The sequence below is a fragment of the Limanda limanda genome, chromosome 20, assembly GCF_963576545.1.
Source record: "Limanda limanda chromosome 20, fLimLim1.1, whole genome shotgun sequence".
In the NCBI taxonomy this organism is placed as follows: domain Eukaryota; kingdom Metazoa; phylum Chordata; class Actinopteri; order Pleuronectiformes; family Pleuronectidae; genus Limanda; species Limanda limanda.
Genome location: NC_083655.1, coordinates 2551914 through 2573826, shown reverse-complemented (window position 1 = coordinate 2573826; position 21913 = coordinate 2551914). Strand labels below are relative to the sequence as shown.

Here is a 21913-nt window from a genome sequence, read left to right as displayed (position 1 = left end):
GTTTGTCAGTCGTTTCATGCTCAAAGCCTCTTTTCTCAGTCAGAGGAGAAGCCCGGCTCCCTGGTGCCCCCCCCCCCGATCCCAGGGTGTGAAAGTGAGAGGATCGCTGTTCAAGGGGGGAATCTCGCAAATAAAGAATTTGGGGGCATTGTTCAGACTTTGAACCAGCAGCAGAGGTAGTCACAAAACCAAACAGACACCGATGTTCCATGTCACGCCTCTGATTCCAGCACGATTTGTAAAATCACACACGGGGGCGGCATCATGCCAGCTCTGTTTAGTTCAGTGTAAACAAGCAAAGGCTGCATCACGAGGGGGGGGGGGCAACAATAGAAGATGAGCTCCTAGTTTAAGAGGATGTTCAGGCGGTGTTAACATTTCTTGTTGGACAGTGACAAAATGCCACACACTATTAAGGCTCCTTTATACTTGTCCGTTTTTTCGGACACGGACAGATAGGACCGCCCTATCCGCCGTGGAACGCCCTCTCCGAGCGCCTCGGACAGCTTTTCGTGCACCTCTGATTTTTCTAACTGTCGGTGTTTATTTCGGAGACCCCACGGACAGACCTTGGCTGTGATTGGTCCGCGAACGACATCATTTCCGTATGACGTCATTTCCGGATTTCACATTTCCGGACCTCAAACTTCCTGCTTCACACTAAACACAAACACAACTACGATTCTACGATTAATGTGACGTGTGTGTTAAGCCAGCGGAGTTGTCCGGCTACCGGTGGCTCGTTAGAGCACTGACGGCATGTGTGCACGATCACATACGGTTATAACGAGCTTTCAAAACGGTGCTAGCGGGCTAGGCTAGCGGGCTAGCCACCATGCTAACTGCGGTGGTAACGGTGCAAAAACCCGCCGTCACGACTTTTAATTAATAATTGAAGTGGAATAATAATTCCACTTCTATCATGACACTGTTTCTATAATACCGTCAGGTTAGAAGCAAACACTGGGTAGTAGTTAGTGTCGGGAGTCCCTGCTGACTGTGTGTAGAAGCTGGGGGGGAGCTAGCTGGCTCCGTCTAGCTTCAAGCTACACGGAGCTTCAAGCTGTGGGATTAGCAACACAGTTCGGAAACAAGACCGGGGAACCGCTGCGCTAAGAAACGATAACATCAGCATTTTGACCTGCTCGGTGTCACTTTATTTTATTTAGTTGCCATCGTAGCTACACTGTGTGTGAGGAAAGTAGGGAGTAAGTAAATAAACAGCGTGGACTTCTTCTGATTACTTGTGAGGTAGGCTTCTCCAAGCTTGTCTTCCGTTGCGCCACCTACTGTTCTGGCGGTGAATTGTTTTCAACACGGAGAGGTATAAATTAAAAAGTGTCCGTCCGATCTGTCCGTTCGTCCGTCCCTAACGGATTCGTAGTAGCATAATGCAGCCTTTACAAAGTGATGCCCAATTACAGCAAAATAACAAAATAACACAAACAATGCCATGACACAAGGTATCTTGCGCCGTCTTAAGTCTTAATGTATAACATTTAACACTTGGTGTTGGTGTGGAACAAAGTGGGAGTGGCCAACGCTTGGTGCCAGTGCGATCATCATGACGACAACACTCACAGTTTCCTGCTGGGAACACACAACATGGCTGACTTTCATGCCAACATGCATGCTAGCTATCGATACAAAACTAAAGAGAAGTACACGGGAAATAAAATCCTCAAACTCACCAACACACACCAGGTCAACCAGCTGCCTCACCTTCAGTATCTATGTGAGCTGATTGGCTGTCAATTAAACTTGTTGGTTTAAACACGATTTGATTGGATGGTACGGCGGAACCACAACATATGACATCACGCCATTCACAATGAGTCAACAGCATTTTGGATGAAGCCTCTAATGTGTACGTACGAGTTATTCGTAAAGCGAGGCTAATTAGTTAATGATGTGTCAATCTGAGTTGTATGTCACAGGAGCACTTCTTCTATGGTTGGTTTATCGGCAGGTGGCCACCAACAGCATTACCGCCACCTTCTGTGCTGGTTCCTGGCGGTACTGCAATACCAAGTCGATAAAATCCCTTAATAGTCCGTTAATCCTCCAGCACACTGTCGTACTTGACGACACAACTGTCACTTCATAGATGTACCCATTAGTTTTTTCATTTAAAATCTGAGCTTTACCATATTTTTTACTTGTTTGCCAAATGTGACCCCCCCCCCCCCAACCCCCCTTTTGAATCTGTGGCCCCCAAATCTAAAGTTCCTGCAGCCACCCCTGCACCCAGCATTGAAGTTCGGCTGATTCTCCTCAGGCTACTTTCACATTACATCACCATCATCATCACCAGTGATCATCAGGTGCCTGGATGATGCACGGACACACACACACACACACACACACACACACACACACACACACACACACACACACACACAGCTCCCACGCAACATAACATCGCCTCTGTCTTCATTATTGTCACGATCACTCAGTGTGTGTGTGTGCATCCAGGAGTGTAATTAATTAATTAGGGATGTGTGTGTGTGTGTGTGTGTGTGTGTGTGTGTGTGTGTGTGTGTGTGTGTGTGTGTGTGTGTGTGTGTGTGTACCTTTCATCCAGTCCACCACCTGGCTGGTGCTCCACTTGCTCACCGGCTCCATCACCAGCGCCATCGAGGAAACTTTACCCGGAGTCTCCTTTGCGCACAAGCGGCGTCGCCAAGCCGAGAACAGAGCTCCGTGAGGCGGGCACACACCTCCCCAGGACCCCTCCCTGCCTGCCTCCCTCCCCTCCTCCCTCTATCTGCAGCCAGGTGACTCCTTCTGTCCCCCCCCTTCCACCACCCTCACCCCCAGCCCTCCCCTCACACTATCCCGGTCCGGACCCCCCGTGGCGCCCGGCACGGTCCGGTGTCGTGTCCCGTTAACGAGTGTGCAGAGGAATCCGGTTCATTCCCCTGCGCGATCCCGTCTGACATGTGTCGCCTCTCTCTCTCTCTCTCCCTCTCTCTCTCTCTCTCTCTCTCTCTCTCTCTCTCTCTTTAGTGCATCAGCCCGATCCTGGCTTCCCGGTGTGTGCGTGTGTGTGTGCGTGTGCGACAGAGATGGAGAGGAGTGTGTGTAGGTGTGTGTCCGTCACCGGCAGCAGCAGCAGTGGAGAGCACTGTGGATAAGTCAGACTGGACTCCACATATACGACTGCACCTCTCTCTCTCTCCCTCTCTCTCTCCCTCCCTCCTTCTTTCCCTATCTCTCCCTCTCTCTCTCTCTCCAGATATGATTATACCGTGCACCCAGTGGGTGGCTCCACGCACACTACACATCAGTGCATTCCCTCTGGGAGACGACAGAACCGTGGAGATATGAGGGAAGATATGTTCTCAGAAGATGTTTAATAAGGAAGGTGTGTGTGTGACAGAGAGAGGAAGTGTGTGAGTGTGTGTGTTACACAGGGGGAGAGAGAGAGAGAGAGAGAGGTGTTATTTTAGATTTTAATGATTTGCAAACATCAAACTTTCAAATTGAATTGAGCATCACCCCTGGGAACACGTCCACATGATGTATGGACTCACTTTCCGCTGTGTGTGGAAACTTCATTCCTCAGCCAACCTCTCCACCTCCCACACCTCCACTCCATCAGATCATTTATCTGCATTTACATCTCATTAGCTCGCAGTGATGGAGGGAGCCTAAAGTCCAGGTCGGGAGAGTTTTGTTCGTCCGGCTGATTCAATTCCAGATCAAAATAGGATGAAGTTGAGACTACAGGCCCTGCAGTCCCCTTCAATTCAATTGAGCTGCACCAAAACACAGACTCACAAGTATCAGACCTGATGTTTTCATCAAGATCTGTTGGAATATTCACAGTGGAATCCGTGAAACCCCGTCTCATAATATTAAAGACAGCGGTTCAAATATTTTCAGGATTTACCCCAAAATTCAATGGGTTCTTTCTTGGTTTTAGTTCCATCCTTTCACCTAATTCCATGGAAATCCATGCAGTAGTTTTTGTGTAATCTTGTTCACAATGACACAAACAAATGAACGAGAATGTCCCTCAGTAGAGCTCATACCTCTGCCAAGGCCCAACAGGGATTCTAAGTTCGTCCCATTATTGAAAGACGACATGTTGTATACCAATATGTGTGTGTGTGTGTGTGTGTGTGTGTGTGTGTGTGTGTGTATGTGTGTGTGTGTGCATGTATTCCAGTCACATTTCAAACAGGCTGAAACGAAGTCACACAAGTTCACTGCAGACACAGTTTAGCTGCAACAAACGGAAGAAACAAGTATCACTGGAGATAAAAATCAGATCTGGTTTCTAGTGATCTGATTCACTGCTGCGTCATCTCCTCTGTAGGTGGATGTATGCACACACACACACACACACACACACACACACACACACACACACACACACTATAGAGGCTGTTATCCAGTCGACGGAGGGAGGCTGGTTTGCGTTTCCTTTCCCAACTGTGACCTCTGCTGGTGAAAAGGGAAACCGATGATGTTCAAGCTCTGCTACAGCTGGAAACGTAATGATTGGTGGGATCATGTGTTCAGAGCACATCAGAAGTTTGGCCTTTTATGGCAACATTCGAATACAGGATATGTTGGCTGCATTTCTGGACAATGGGAGGAAGTTGAGATGTGTCGGCCGTCCTCTGTGGTCAAGGATATAAACTAGGAACTAGAGACGAGAGGTTTAAAACATGTCCCCAGTTTAACCCCATATGAATAATTGTACATGAACTGGGATGTGAAAAGGAGAAACAAGAATGGCCGGCCCACACAAGATTTCCTACTATCAATACCTTGTTCCGCCCTTACTGTAGCAGAAGCCATGTGACCACTGATTTTGAAGAACTGTTCGAAAAGGAGCAGCCTAGTTCGGTCTTCAGATGCAGCCTCCGAAGGATGCAGGCCCTGAACTGGGACCCAGCTCAGCGTAGCCTTTGAGTCTCTCTACATCTGTTTCTTACCGCACCACATTTTTATGTTGTTTACATAAAGTTGCACAGTGACAAATCTCAGAAGTCCATGTATTTGCTGTCTGAAGGGACAGTGTCAGTAAAGCAGCAAAGAAAGGGAAAGTGTTGGTTTTCAAGTCTTCTTGAACATGTAAGAAAGTAAGGGAGAGAATTCAGAAACAGCTCTATGTTCAAAGAAGGTAATTAACACTAACTTATAGATACAATAAAAGCATAAGAGTACATGACCCTGAATGAAGTATCAACAAAACTACAAATTTAACTTGTTTCCTGTTTTTGTTGAGTGAATGCTGAACTTCAGTGGTAAGATGTCGAACCCTGCTAACAACTTTCACTACCTAAAAAACGCCTCCATCGAAAATAAAAAGATATGAATGGCGGAGGAAAGGTGTTGAGCTGCACAGCAAGACAAACACTTCTCTCATTCACACTGGATATTTGACAGAAAGAGATCTAATTTTTATCCTAATTTTTAATTGACAATTACATTTTTTTGGGTGAAGATAATTAAGCTACAAGACTGGATGGTGGATTTAAGATGGCTGATTAATTTCTTCTTTATTTGACACAGTAAGTATCAAACCATTGTTCCTCTTATGTGTCTATTTCCACAAGATATATTGAATCAGACTTGTTTATACTCCCTTTATTATAATATTATGAGTTTTTCTGTTTTATTGCATTTTCAGTGTTTTATCATCAACTGGACTAAGAAGTGGAACTATTGGACAGACTTCATTCTGTAAACAACATTTAAAAATGGGTCCTGGAGTGAAAGAGCATGAAACAGAAACTGGAGGAAGAAAAAATGTCCGACTCATCTCTTTTTTCTTTTTGCTGAATATCAGCAGTTTGCCCGCTCCAATCTCAGGATTTGCAATGAAGTCCTGCAAAATCAGTTACAACATTGCCATATGTAACAAGTTGAAACTCACAGCTGTTCCTCTAGATATTCCCTCAGCGGTGATACGTTTTGAATTGTCTGCAAACAGGATTTCAAGAGTACACGTGTTGGATTTTGAAAATCTACCAGGTTTGACACAGCTGGACCTCAACGGCAACTCCATTTCGCAGATAGACGACGGTGCCTTTGCCAATCTGATTTCCCTGAACAAGTTAAAACTAAATAATAACAAACTTTCGGAACTTGGAGCAGATCTTTTTCACGGTTTGAGCAACCTCACCGAGCTCAGAGTCTCTAGTAACAGCATCCAAGCTGTGGCAGAGACCACTTTCCAGCCCCTGAAAAGCTTAAAGTTTTTGGACTTTTCTGTCAACAAACTGAAACACATCACGAAAGTCAAATCAATATTACAGCATCTGCCAAATCTGCGAAAACTGCATCTAAGAAGCAACGGTTTTACCACTTTTTACTCAGAGCAACTGACCAACAGCTCCTTGGTACTTAAAAACCTCGACTTGTCCCTGAATCGAATCACAGATTTTCGGATCACTGCAAACGTTTTTCCAAATCTCACCTGGTTCAACATCGGCGGAGATCCTGCAGAGACTGCGATGATCTGGGACGTGCGTAACAAGACTTTCTTCAGTCGAGTGTCTACTCTTGATATTAGTGGGCTTCGAATGAATTTAACTGACATGAAAACATTGCTGTGGATGGTAAACTCATCACTAACATCTCTAAGGATCAATAATATGAAGACAAACTTCACAGTGCTAGTTCAAACTGCCTGCACCGTCCCAACACTGTCCGTGCTGCAGCTCCGCCGCAACAAATTCTTTTATGTTAGTTCACATTTGTTCAAGTTGTGCTTCAATGTAGAAGAGATCGATTTAAAAGAGAATAAGATCAAAGCCATCAAAGACGATGCGTTCAGATCTCTTCACAGTCTAAAGATCTTGAGTCTGAGTAACAACAAACTTTCATCGGTTCCATGCGCGACAAGGAATCTATCAAATCTGTCAAAGTTGGATCTCAGCTCCAACAACATAACCAAACTTGGATGTGATGACTTTGCCAATCAGACAAAGCTAAAACACCTAGACCTTCATCAGAATCAAATCGCAGCTCTCCCAGAATGCGTTTTCAAGGATTTGAAACAATTACAAGGTCTAAAGCTGCAGAGCAACGGCTTGTTCAATTTAAATGGTGCTTTCAAAAGTCCCCTGCCAAATCTTAAGAAACTGCTTTTAAACACAAATTATCTCACTGCCATTACACCTGGGGAATTCAGCGGGTTGTGGCCCCTCCAGAACTTATCATTGCATGACAATCTAATATCTCAACTTTCTATTGGGAGTTTCGTCGGATTGACAAACCTCACAGATCTCGTGCTACAGAAAAATCTGATTAAAAAAACCAACTTAAGCAAAGGTGTCTTCAATGATCTGATAAATTTGAGAAATTTGGAGCTGAGGAACAATCTCATTAAATATAGCGATACTAAATCTTTGCTTCAGGCGCCGTTTTCTCAGCTGTCCCTTCTGGAGAAGTTGGCTATGCCTACCCAACATGGCAGGGGGGGATCTCGATTGCCTCGTAACTTACTGCAAGGTTTGACCAATCTGTTGGATTTCAACATCAGGGACATTCACCTTTTCTCTTTGCACAAAGACATGTTTAATTACACGCCACAGCTGACGAACCTCGACATCAGCTCTAATGAACTTGAGGATCTCTCCCCAGACTGGTTTTCCCAGATTCCAAACCTTAAAAGCCTTTATATTTCCAGAACAAGTCTTACGTCTCTGGACTATCTAACAGATGCCAACCTTACCAAGCTGGAGTTCGTGCAGGCGAGAAAGAATGGATATTCAGTTATCAGTGAAGATATAATAAACTCCTTGCCAAGTCTAGTTTTTGCAGATTTCCAAGGGAACGGTTTTACCTGTGACTGTGGTAACGCCTGGTTCATCCAGTGGATACAAAACAACAACCAAACTCAGGTTTTTGACGCCTATAACTTCAAGTGCAACCTTCCCGTGAACCTTAAAGGCATGAAACTCCTGGACCTTGACATTCGTCTCTGCTCCGTGGACACCGGATTCATCATGTTTATCTCCACCACGTGTTCAATCCTCGTGTTTATGCTGGCGTCCTTCACCTACCATTTCCTGAGGTGGCACCTGGCCTATGCATACTACTTCTTCTTGGCTATGCTCTTCGACACAAAGCATAAAAACAAGACACCTCCTAATCAGTACGACGCCTTCGTCTCCTACAACGCTAATGACGAGCCCTGGATCATGAGAGAGCTGCTGCCCAAACTGGAGGGAGAGCAGGGCTGGAAACTGTGTCTGCACCATCGAGATTTCATGCCAGGTGAGACTTTACACCCTCTTTGCGCTCTTTAATGTGTGATTCAAAATGTAATAAACTGATAATGAAGCATCTGAAATACTGATCGTAAGAGAATGAGTTTATGGTGAATTAGAAGCAAGGGTGGCATAGAATCTTTCTCCAATATGTGGCCATCACAGTGCACGGATCATCAGCAGCATTAACATTTAAGTTTTCCCATCCTCAGGTAAACCCATCGTGGAAAACATCGTAGACGCCATCTATGGAAGCAGGAAGACCATTTGTGTGATCAGCCGCAGGTACCTGGAGAGTGAGTGGTGCTCCAGAGAGATGCAGGTCGCCAGGTAATGTGTCAGCTCCCAGACCGTGTGTATGTAGGACCATACATGACTTAAGTATAAATTAATTAATTAATTAATAAATGAATGAATAAATACAGAAATAAATAAAAAAGGAAATACAGAAATTAATACAGAAATAAATAAATAAATACGTTAATAACAACAGAAATGTCTAAATAAACTTCTTAAATATATTTGCACATTTATTTATTCCCTGATTTATATATTTCACGATTTCAGTGTCCTTATGCTAATGAGCAAGGCAGTAATCCTGACTGTGAGCGTCACGTCTCGTGTTCTACTGAGCACAAGGAGAGAGCAGAGAGGAGGAAACAGAAACTCCAGCTCGGTACAAACAAGCTGCAGCTTCTGCTCTGCCCATGAAGCAGCTGATCTCTGAGCAGATGTGACCAGAGAAACTCGGTGTTTTCACTGTTTCCACTGTTCTACGTCACTGAGCGGCTGCTTCGCGGTGACGAGCTCAAGTCACTCCTTCTGTCTCTGTGCGAGTGTGTGAAGGGAGCGGAGACCCGGTGCCTGTGTGTGCGTGTGTATAGCTCAGTTGACCAATCCTGCTCGAGACTGAGTTTGGGACCTCCTACCTCATTTACATAAAGACACTTAAATGTTTCAAAAAATAAATGTTTCAGTAAATAAATGTGGAAAAAGATAAAGAAATAAATGAATCAATGTGTTAAACTTATTACCACATTTATTCCAACTTTTATTTATTGAAACATTTATTTTTTCAATCCTGCATGAGACTGCGCCTAGGCCCGCCTTTCACATTAGCATAAGGACACTGAAATCGTGAAATATATAAATCAGGGAATAAATAAATGTGCAAATATATTTAAAACATTTTTTTAGACATTTCTGTGGTTATTTTTTGATTTATTTCTGTATTAATTTTTGTATTTCCTTTTTAATTTTTTTATTTATTTCTGTATTTATTCATTCATTTATTTATTTATACTTAAAGGAGACATATTATGGCCATTTCACCACAGTTGATATGGTTCTTTGGGGTCTTAATGAAATGTCTGTAACATTTTTTGGTCAAAATACCACAAGGATCATTTAAAACAGCAGCCTTTTTACCCTGTCTAAAACAGCCCTCCTCAGATGGTCCTGTTTTGAGTGCTCCGCCCCCCCCCCCCCCCCCTCTCACAGCCCCGCCCCACCAGATCTCCGCCTCCGGGGGGGGGGGGGGGGGCTATGCCATGCAGACAGACTGTGAGGTCACAATCTGGTGTTTTCCCATTCGACTCACTCTAGGTTATAGTTTCTGACCAAGAGGAACCACAACAAATCGCGGGAGTTGTTTTTTTCCAGAGTGTTTGGGACGGTAGACATGCCAGATACCAAAATTAACGTGTAGAAGCACTACAAAAGTGGAATTTTCATAATATGTCCCCTTTAAGTCATGTATGGTCCTCCATACCGTGTGATGCATGAAGTATAATGTTAGTCCTCCATACAGATAGTGAATTCAAATCTACACATGTATGGTTATCAAAGCTTAACATAATAATAATGGAGGTATAGATAGATTCTATATGTGTGGTTTTAAGTACTGAAAACACGGACTCTGACGGCATTCAGATGCCTCTCCACCCGCGGCTGGGTCCAATGCCCGAGTGGCAAGGCCTCCAGCCTAAATTAGTTTAATTTACAGGAATAACATGATTTCATAGCATGTAGTTGTCGACCTCAGAATCAGATATAACAACACTTTCACATGCAGTTCCTGTTTTGCCTTCGTAAGTTTCCCTCCAACCTTGTTCCTCCCGTCTAGTTTCCGCCTGTTCGATGAGCAGAAGGACGTTCTGATCCTCGTCTTCCTGGAGGAGATTCCCATTGGCGAGCTGTCTCCTTACTACCGCATGAAGAAACTGCTGAACAAGATGACCTACCTGAGCTGGCCTCGAGCCGCCGGCCACACCGAGCTGTTCTGGGAGAAGCTGCGACAGGCTCTGAGGACCGGACAGGACCGAGTGGACGAGCGCTTCCCCCTCAATGTGGTGGATAGTCAGCGATAGAGTGGAAACTCTCACTGGTTCAGGTTTCCAGCCACTATAATTGACTGGTTTGAGTCATTTTGGCCTCTAATTAGGCTATTTTCTAACAATAAAAATGGAATAAATCTATCCAGAGAGGGCTATCATTACTAATTATGGCCAAATATTGCATTGATCAGCAAAAATTGATGAATTAACGAATCAACCATAAACCTGTGAGCTATGTAACCCTTAAAAAAGCATTTTTCTGTGCAAGTCTTGTTTTCTACCCCTTGTCTGCATCTCATGCTCAGAAGTCTATAAATCTGACAGATTGTCTGTTACTGTATCTCCAAGGCCGCAGAGGAGAGGAAGTGTCGGGGCTGTGGGGTGAAGTATCTTTTATGTTATTACAGTATGATCATCACTTGACCTCTAAGAGGAAGTGAGCAAAATAACTTCTTCCTGCCAATAAGTTAATAATTGCAAAAAGATTCCCCTCAGCTTGTGATGTACTTTGAGGCAATAAACAAATGTCTGCCTATTTACCAGCAGTAAGTAAATACTTTCAGTCAAGTGTTGTAGCCAAGTACAAATTTCCCAAATGTAGATACTTTTGAGTAAGTCACTGTTTTCTTGGCACCGTCTGTTTATGTACATTTATCCTAAATAAATGTATTCATTTATATATAAATAAAATGTCAGTTAATGGGAACAAATATTTTTTTATGTCATTTTATTACTTCATATTTCAGACTATAACTATGTAAAGTAAGTGTACTTGATTGTACAGAATTTACTATGCTGTGTAACTTTGTGCCAAACTTTTAAATTCTTGTTACATGTTCTATATCGATTAAAAAGGAATTGTTTCATGTTGTGACTCGTGCGGACATTGTGAATGTAGAAAAGATCCAAACAAACATAGTGTTGTGCAATAATAGATAGACCTGATGTTGGCTAATTCTTAATAATCACAAATTATGATTATTCAAATAATAAAACTATTAATTAAAAATAATACAACTATTTATTAAAACGATAAAGTAAGCATTAAGAATAATGAAATTATTAATGAAAAACATTACAATTATAAATTAAGAATAATACAATTTGTAATTAAAATTTAGAATCGACGGGGCACCACCCTGGTAACAGGGACCAACAGTCAGTCTGTAAGGATCAGTCTCATTTAGATCTAGTTCAATTAGAAACCTCAATATTTACTATTAAAGATTATATAATGAACAATGAAGGTTATGGAGTTCTTGACAGTGTAGAGGTTGGCAAAATTCACGTATGCATCATTAATGAAAGAACATTTGTGAAAGAATAACATTTATTATGAATATGATAAAGTATAAAAACACAAATTACTAACAACGTACTAACTAAACAAAGATGTGTATGTGAGTGTGTTTGTCTATGTAAATCAGGGTGCTCTCAAAATGGTGGCTAGCCAGAAGAGTAACGCCGGGTTTACACCGGACGCGTAAGCGCTAATCCCTAGCGCGCCAGCGCTTGGCTGGTCACACCGGACACCCTTAAAGCCGTGGCGGTCATCCTGCGACTCCTCTCCGTGATCACACAAACAGCTGATATTTGTCATTAACTGCAACGGCGTCCCAGCATTTGTCCTTTTTAATGTTGTAAATGGATTTATATTTATATAGCGCTTTTCTAGTCTGATGAAGACCACTCAAAGCGCTTTACAGTACAGTTTCACATTCACCCATTCACACACACATTCATACAGTGCATCTACTTGCAGCACTTTGTTATTCTATGGGGGGCCATTTAGGGTTCAGCATCTTGCCCAAGGACATTTCGGCATGCAGATGGTTCAGACTGGGGATTGAACCGCCGACCCTAAGGTTGGAGGACGACCACTCTACCCCTCAGCCACAGCCGCCCCGGCACATGTTGTCTTTATACAACATGTGCCGAGGATCATACAGCTCACTGTATTACTTCTCCACTTCAATTATTAATTTAATGTCATCCATCTTTAAGAACTTCTCCGCTGTTTGCTCCGTTCAATGTCGGGTGTCGAGGGTAAATTACGTATTCTCCACTCAAGCCTATGGGAAACGTAGACCCCCCCCTCTCTCTCTTTTTATCTTTATGACTGCTTGTGTGTCTGTATGGATGGGCAGAGGGGGACATTTGATAATGTGATTGGTAAAATTGGTAAAATTAAAACTCCAGGACAACAGAAGGGGAATACAAACTATGGGATGCATATTTGATCATTTATATCATATAAAATATGTCATCAATATCGTTTAAAATAATTTTTCAGTGTGTTTCCTGCAGCGATACGCTCACGTCAAGCGCAAAAAATAGACTCGACGCCGAAACGATCGCTGCACGGCGCTCGGCAGCCTTGGCGCAGCGCTGCACTTCAGCCTCTGGTGGGACCGGCACAAAGGATTAACATGGGAGTGGATGGGAGTCAGCTGTTATTTAACGCATGGCGCTGCGCTTACGCGTCGCTTCAGCGCCCGGTGTAAACCCGGCGTAACACCTTTCTGTGGGGTTCTAAGATGGTCGCTGACCCCCTTAAGATAGCAGCCCCCCCTTTTCTTCTGAAGTGGCTTTACGACAGGTAGCGGGGGAGGAGATAACTAGGTGAAGAGATATGCGTGTGTCTGTGTAAATGTTAAGTCAGAGAATGAAAGGGTCAGAGAGATCCTGTGAAGATCATAACTAACATTAACTTTCAAATAACTTGTAACCACAATATCACAACACATATCAAACTTATAAACCGCACACAGTATCAAATAAACTGTCTTGCTTAGCCTAGTATAGTTATTAAGCCCAGTTATGCGGGTTGAATCTTACCTGCAGGACATCGAGTCGCTGCTAGGAGTTTGGAAGAGCTTGATTTGAGCGGAGGTTTCCTTGAAGAGATGAGTTGGAAGCTGGATGCAGGAAGATAGGCCGGCAGCCTTCCTTCTTGGAAGGTTGATGGAAAGAGAGAGAGATCGGGGGAGACCCGGTGTAACTGTTGCCACTATATTACTTTATGTTGTAAAGGTTTTCAAATGTATATTTTGTTTTTGTATATAGCATTATTGTGTTATTAGAGATAAGACTTTTATTTTGACGCCTCCGCTGAGCTGCTTGTTAGAGGCGGAGGTGCTTGTGAGAGGGAGAGACACAGAGAAGCAAGCAGAGGTGGTGACACACAGGGAATAAAGCAGAGGTGGTGACACACATGTTTAAGAGTTTTTAGAAGTTAAGAAGATTCCTTTTCAGAGCATGCAGCCAACAAGGTATTTTGTCTGTTTGTTATTTACTTTAACCTTGATTGTTATCATTGATACTGTGTTGTTAACTAGCTAACGTTGTATGTTATGTCTTTGTTACCGTGTATTACCTAGTTTTCACGGTTTGATGTGGAGAACAAGACTTCATTAAAGACCCGTAGAGGAAACCATTTGCTGTCTGACTGTGCTTGGGAGGGAGTCACACCTGGCCTTATATTGGCCCGGTGACCTCATAGGTCCACGAGTTGCATACGCAGTCAGCAACAAGATCACTAGCTACTGATTAGCTTAGCATAAAAGGACAAATTGAAGAAAGAATGGAACCAAATGCAGAAGTCAAGATTTTATGAATGTTTGAAGCATGAGTTCCTTTATTTATTCATTTAATGTGGATTAACTGTGAGCAACCATATGAATAATCCTACATAAACAGGGAAGTGAAAAGGAGAAACGAGAAGGGCCGGTGGCCGGAATGAGGGGATAAAATTACTTCCCATAACAAATGAGCCATCTGTGAACCGATGGCTTTTCTGATTCCGTGACAACAAAAGGACCAAACCTTACTTCGCAAGCTGTGATTTAAATCTGTAATATTTTACATTACTGCTACTTTTGTCGTGATTTAGAATCATCGCTGAGTCTCTGTTGTGATGAACATCAGCTCACAAGAAGGGACATTTTCATCCTGTGACATCATTTCATAATTTTGAAATTTACTATATTACTACAGCACGTATTACTCATAAGGGAAACTATGGTCTTTCAACAAGTTACACTGTTCCACAATCATCAGAGGACTCGGTTTACAAAGGAGTAGAAGAAGACAAGGACATAAACCATGAAGGCAGAACCATAAATCATCCGGCCTGGTCCAAAGGATGCAGCCCCTGAACTAGGACCCAGCTCAGCATAGCCTTTGAGTCTCTCTACAGATGTTTCTTACTGCACCACATCTTTATGTTTTTTACATAAAGTTGTGTTAGGGAGAGCAGAGAAAAGGGGAAGTGTTGGTTTTCAAGAACAGACTCTTTCTTGATCATGTATAAAGTAATGGAGAGAATTTAGAAACAGCTCGATGTTCAAAGAAGGTAATTAACCCTAACTTATAGATACAATAAAAGCATAAGAGTACCTGACGCTGAATGAAGTATCCCCAAAATTACAAATTTAACATGTTTCATTTTTTTGTTGATTGGATGCTAAACTTCAGCGGTCAGATGTCCAACCCTGCCAACAATTTTCACTTCCTAAAATACGCCTCCATCGAAAATAAAAAGCGATGAAGGGCGGAGGAAAGGTGTTGAGCTGCACAGCAAGACAAACACTTCTCTCTTTCACACTGGATATTTGACAGAAAGAGATCTCATTTTTACCCTCATTTTTAATCGACAATTACATTTTTTGGGTGAAGATAATTAAGCTATAAGACTGGATGGTGGATTTAAGATGGCTGATTAATTTCTTCTTTATTTGACACAGTAAGTATCAAACCATTGTTCCTCTTATGTGTCTATTTCCACAAGATATATTGAATCAGACTTGTTTATACTCCCTTTATTATAATATTATGGGTTTGTCTGTTTTATTGCATTTTCAGTGTTTTATCACCAACTGGACTAAGAAGTGAAACTATTGGACAGACTTCATTCTGTAAACAAGATTTAAAAATGGGTCCTGGAGTGAAAGAGCATGAAACAGAAACTGGAGGAAGAAAAAATGTCCGACTCATCTCTTATTTCTTTTTGCTGAATATCAGCAGTTTGCTCGCTCCAATCTCAGGATTTGCAATGAAGTCCTGCAAAATCAGTTACAACATTGCCATATGTAAAAAGGTGAAACTCACAGCTGTTCCTCGAGATATTCCCTCAGCGGTGAAAGGTTTTGACTTGTCTTCAAACAAGATTTCAAGAGTACACGTGTTGGATTTTGAAAATCTACCAGGTTTGACACAGCTTGACCTCAACCGCAACTCAATTTCGCTGATAGACGACGGTGCCTTTGCCAATCTGATTTCCCTGAACAAGTTAAATCTAAATAATAACAAACTTTCGGAACTTGGAGCAGATCTTTTTCACGGTCTGAGCAACCTCAGCGAGCTCAGAGTCTCTAGTAACAGCATCCAAGCTGTGGCAGAGACCACTTTCCAGCCCCTGAAAAGCTTAAAGTTTTTGGACTTTTCTAAAAACAAACTGAAGCACATCACGAAAGTCAAATCAATATTACAGCATCTGCCAAATCTGCGAGAACTGTATCTTAGAAGCAACGGTTCAACCACTTTTTACTCAGAGCAACTGACCAACAGCTCATTGGTACTTAAAAACCTCAACTTGTCCCTGAATCGAATCACAGATTTTCGGATCACTGCAAACGTTTTTCCAAATCTCACCTGGTTCAACATCGGCGGAGATCCTGCAAAGACTGCGATGATCTGGGACGTGCGTAACAAGACTTTCTTAAGTCGAGTGTCTACTCTTGATATTAGTGGGCTTCGAATGAATTTAACTGACATGGAAACATTGCTGTGGATGGTAAACTCCTCACTAACATCTCTAAGGATCAATAATATGAAGACAAACCTCCCAGTGCTAGTTCAAACTGCCTGCACCGTCCCAACACTGTCCGTGCTGCAGCTCCGCAGCAACAAATTCTTTTATGTTAGTTCAGATTTGTTCAAGTTGTGCTTCAATGTAGAAGAGATCGATTTAAAAGAGAATAAGATCAAAGCCATCAAAGACGATGCGTTCAGATCTCTTCACAGTCTAATGATCTTGAGTCTGAGTAACAACAAACTTTCATCGGTTCCACGCGCGACAAGGAATCTATCAAATCTGTCAAAGTTGGATCTCAGCTCCAACAACATAACCAAACTTGGATGTGATGACTTTGCCAATCAGACAAAACTGAAACACCTAGACCTTCATCAGAATCAAATCGCAGCTCTCCCAGAATGCGTTTTCAAGGATTTGAAACAATTACAAGTTCTAAAGCTGCAGAGCAATGGCTTGTCCAATTTAAATGGTGCTTTCAAAAGTCCCCTGCCATATCTTAAACAACTGCTTTTAAACACAAATAAACTCACTGCCATTAAACGTGGGGAATTCAGCGGCTTGTGGTCCCTCCAGAACTTATCATTGCATGACAATCAAATATCTCAACTTTCTATTGGGAGTTTCGTCGGATTGACAAATCTCACTGATCTCCTGCTACAGAAAAATAAGATTACAGAAAACGACGTAAGCAAAGGTGTCTTCAATGATCTGATAAATTTGAGAAGTTTGGAGCTGAGGGACAATCACATTAAATATCGCAATAGTACATCTTTGCTTCAGGCGCCGTTTTCTCAGCTGTCCCTTCTGGAGAAGTTGGCTATGCCTACCCAACACGGCAGGGGGGGATCTCTATTGCCTCGTAACTTACTGCAAGGTTTGACCAATCTGTTGGAATTCAACATCAGAGACATTCACCTTTCCTCTTTGGACAAAGACATGTTTGATTACACGCCACAGCTGAGGAAGCTCGACATCAGCTCTAATGAACTTGAGGATCTCTCCCCAGACTGGTTTTCCCAGATTCCAAACCTTAAAAGCCTTTACATTTCCAGAACAAGTCTTACGTCTCTGGATTATCTAACAGATGCCAACCTTATCAAGCTGGAGTTCGTGCAGGCGAGAAAGAATGGATATTCAGTTATCAGTGAAGATATAATAAACTCCTTGCCAAGTCTAGTTTTTGCAGATTTCCAAGGGAACGGTTTTACCTGTGACTGTGATAACGCCTGGTTCATCCAGTGGGTACAAAACAACAACCAAACTCAGGTTTTTGACGCCTATAACTTTAAGTGCAACTATCCAGTGAACCTTAAAGGCATGAAACTCCTGGAACTCGACATTCGTCTCTGCTCTGTGGACACCGGATTCATCATGTTTATCTCCACCACGTGTTCAATCCTCGTGTTTATGCTGGCGTCCTTCATCTACCATTTCCTGAGGTGGCACCTGGCCTATGCATACTTCTTCTTCTTGGCTATGCTCTTCGACACAAAGCATAAAAACAAGACACCTCCTAATCAGTACGACGCCTTCGTCTCCTACAACGCTAATGACGAGCCCTGGATCATGAGAGAGCTGCTGCCCAAACTGGAGGGAGAGCAGGGCTGGAAACTGTGTCTGCACCATCGAGATTTCATGCCAGGTGAGACTTTACACCCTCTTTGCTCCAGGCGCTCTTTAATGTGTGATTCAAAATGTAATAAACTGATAATGAAGCTTCTGAAATACTGATCGTAAGAGAATGAGTTTATGGTGAATTAGAAGCAAGGGTGGCATAGAATCTTTCTCCAATATGTGGCCATCACAGTGGACGGATCATCAGCAGCATTATCATTTAAGTTTTTCTATCCTCAGGCAAACCCATCGTGGAAAACATCGTAGACGCCATCTATGGAAGCAGGAAGACCATCTGTGTGATCAGCCGCAGGTACCTGGAGAGTGAGTGGTGCTCCAGAGAGATGCAGGTCGCCAGGTAATGTGTCAGCTCCCAGACCGTGTGTATGTAGGACCATACATGACTTAAGTATAAATTAATTAATTAATTAATAAATGAATAAATAAATACAGAAATAAATAAAAAAGGAAATACAGAAATTAATACAGAAATAAATAAATATATACGTTAATAACAACAGAAATGTCTAAATAAACTTCTTAAATATATTTGCACATTTATTTATTCCCTGATTTATATATTTCACGATTTCAGTGTCCTTATGCTAATGAGCAAGGCAGTAATCCTGACTGTGAGCGTCACGTCTCGTGTTCTACTGAGCACAAGGAGAGAGCAGAGAGGAGGAAACAGAAACTCCAGCTCGGTACAAACCAGCTGCAGCTTCTGCTCTGCCCATGAAGCAGCTGATCTCTGAGCAGATGTGACCAGAGAAACTCGGTGTTTTCACTGTTTCCACTGTTCTACGTCACTGAGCGGCTGCTTCGCGGTGACGAGCTCAAGTCACTCCTTCTGTCTCTGTGCGAGTGTGTGAAGGGAGCGGAGACCCGGTGCCTGTGTGTGCGTGTGTATAGCTCAGTTGACCAATCCTGCTCGAGACTGAGTTTGGGACCTCCTACCTCATTTACATAAAGACACTTAAATGTTTCAAAAAATAAATGTTTCAGTAAATAAATGTGGAAAAAGATAAAGAAATAAATGAATCAATGTGATAAACTTATTACCACATTTATTCCAACTTTTATTTATTGACACATTTATTTTTTCAATCCTGCATGAGACTGCGCCTAGGCCCGCCTTTCACATTAGCATAAGGACACTGAAATCGTGAAATATATAAATCAGGGAATAAATAAATGTGCAAATATATTTAAAACATTTTTTTAGACATTTCTGTTGTTATTTTTTGATTTATTTCTGTATTAATTTTTGTATTTCCTTTTTAATTTTTTTATTTATTTCTGTATTTATTCATTCATTTATTTATTTATACTTAAAGGAGACATATTATGGCCATTTCACCACAGTTGATATGGTTCTTTGGGGTCTTAATGAAATGTCTGTAACATTTTTTGGTCAAAATACCACAAGGATCATTTAAAACAGCAGCCTTTTTACCCTGTCTAAAACAGCCCTCCTCAGATGGTCCTGTTTTGAGTGCTCCGCCCCCCCCCCCCTCTCACAGCCCCGCCCCCCCTGTCACACCATACACGCTCCACCAGATCTCCGCCCTCGGGGGGGGGGGGCTATGCCATGCAGACAGACTGTGAGGTCACAATCTGGTGTTTTCCCATTCGACTCACTCTAGCTTATAAAAACTGACATAGAGGAACCACAACAAATCGTGGGAGTTGTTTTTTTCCAGAGTTTTAGGGACGGTAGACATGCCAGATACCCAAATTAACGTGTAGAAGCACTACAAAAGTGGAATTTTCATAATATGTCCCCTTTAAGTCATGTATGGTCCTCCATACCGTGTGATGCATGAAGTATAATGTTAGTCCTCCATACAGATAGTGAATTAAAATCTACACATGTATGGTTATCAAAGCTTAACATAATAATAATGGAGGTATAGATAGATTCTATATGTGTGGTTTTAAGTACTGAAAACACGGACTCTGACGGCATTCAGATGCCTCTCCACCCGCGGCTGGGTCCGATGCCCGAGTGGCAAGGCCTCCAGCCTAAATTAGTTTCATTTACAGGAATTACATGATTTCATGGCATGTAGTTGTTGACCTCAGAATCAGATATAACAACACTTTTACATGCAGTTCCTGTTTTGCCTTCGTAAGTTCCCCTCCAACCTTGTTCCTCCCGTCTAGTTTCCGCCTGTTCGATGAGCAGAAGGACGTTCTGATCCTCGTCTTCCTGGAGGAGATTCCCACCGGCGAGCTGTCTCCTTACTACCGCATGAAGAAACTGCTGAACAAGATGACCTACCTGAGCTGGCCTCAAGCCGCCGGCCACACCGAGCTGTTCTGGGAGAAGCTGCGACAGGCTCTGAGGACCGGACAGGACCGAGTGGACGAGTGCTTCCCCCTCAATGTGGTGGATAGTCAGCGATAGAGTGGAAACTCTTGAGTCATTTTGGCCTCTAATTAGGCTATTTTCTAACAATAAAAATGGAATAAATCTATCCAGAGAGGGCTATCATTACTAATTATGGCCAAATATTGCATTGATCAGCAAAAATTGATGAATTAACGAATCAACCATAAACCTGTGAGCTGTGTAACCCTTAAAAAAATATTTTTCTGTGCAAGTCTTGTTTTCTACCCCTTGTCTGCATCTCATGCTCAGAAGTCTATAAATCTGACAGATTGTCTGTTACTGTATCTCCAAGGCCGCAGAGGAGAGGAAGTGTCTGGGCTGTGGGGTGAAGTTTCTTTTTATGTTATTACAGTATGATCATCACTTGACCTCTAAGAGGAAGTGAGCAAAATAACTTCTTCCTGCCAATAAGTTAATAATTGCAAAAAGATTCCCCTCAGCTTGTGATGTACTTTGAGGCAATAAACAAATGTCTGCCTATTTACCAGCAGTAAGTAAATACTTTCAGTCAAGTGTTGTAGCCAAGTACAAATTTCCCAAATGTAGATACTTTTGAGTAAGTCACTGTTTTCTTGGCACCGTCTGTTTATGTACATTTATCCTAAATAAATGTATTCATTTATATATAAATAAAATTTCAGTTAATGGGAAAAAATATTTTTTTGTCATTTTATTACTTCGTATTTCAGACTATAACTATGTAAAGTAAGTGTACTTGATTGTACAGAATTTACTATGCTGTGTAACTTTGTGCCAAACTTTTAAATTCTTGTTACATGTTCTATATCGATTAAAAAGGAATTGTTTCATGTTGTGACTCGTGCGGACATTGTGAATGTAGAAAAGATCCAAACAAACATAGTGTTGTGCAATAATAGATAGACCTGATGTTGGCTAATTCTTAATAATCACAAATTATGATTATTAAAATAATAAAATTATTAATTAAAAATAATACAACTATTAATTAAAACGATAAAGTTATCAATAAGGAATAATGAAATTATTAATGAAAAACAGTACAATTATCAATTAAGAATAATACAATTTGTAATTATAATTTAGAATCGACGGGGCACCACCCTGGTAACAGGGACCAACAGTCAGTCTGTAAGGATCAGTCTCATTTAGATCTAGTTCAATTAGAAATCTCAATATTTACTATTAAAGATTATATAATGAGCAGTGAAGGTTTATGGAGTTCTTGACAGTGTAGAGGTTGGCAAAATTCACTAATGCAAATTAATGAAAGGACATTTGTGAAAGAAAAACATTTATTATGAATATAATAAAGTATAAAAACACAAATTACTAACAACGTACTAACTAAACAAAGATGTGTATGTGAGTGTGTTTGTCTATGTAAATCAGGGTGCTCTCAAAATGGTGGCTTGCCAGAAGAGCAACACCTTTCTGTGGGCTTCTAAGATGGTCGCTGACCCCCTAAAGATAGCAGCCCCCCCCTTTTCTTCTGAAGTGGCTTTACGACAGGTAGCAGGGGAGGAGATAACTAGGTGAA

The 21913-nt window shown here is 42.0% G+C and overlaps 2 protein-coding genes across 2 annotated transcripts in view; one reads left to right on the top strand and one right to left on the bottom strand.

Annotated features, from left to right (window-relative positions):
- Positions 1-2637, bottom strand: part of cnksr2a (connector enhancer of kinase suppressor of Ras 2a) — a 35650-nt gene extending 33013 nt beyond the window's left edge. The window contains exon 1 of the mRNA XM_061093990.1: positions 2574-2637. Within this exon, the coding sequence (XP_060949973.1) occupies positions 2574-2637 (64 nt within the window). The remainder of the gene's footprint in view (positions 1-2573) is intronic.
- Positions 2638-5717: 3080 nt separating this feature from the next.
- On the top strand, positions 5718-20414 carry LOC133027230 (uncharacterized). The gene is made up of 7 exons (XM_061094262.1): positions 5718-8241; positions 8447-8564; positions 10360-10600; positions 11998-12053; positions 15434-18027; positions 18240-18357; positions 20166-20414. The coding sequence occupies exons 1-7, from the start codon at positions 5718-5720 to the stop codon at positions 20407-20409; spliced, it is 5895 nt and encodes a 1964-aa protein (XP_060950245.1). The 3' UTR covers positions 20410-20414.
- The last annotated feature ends 1499 nt before the right edge of the window (positions 20415-21913 follow it).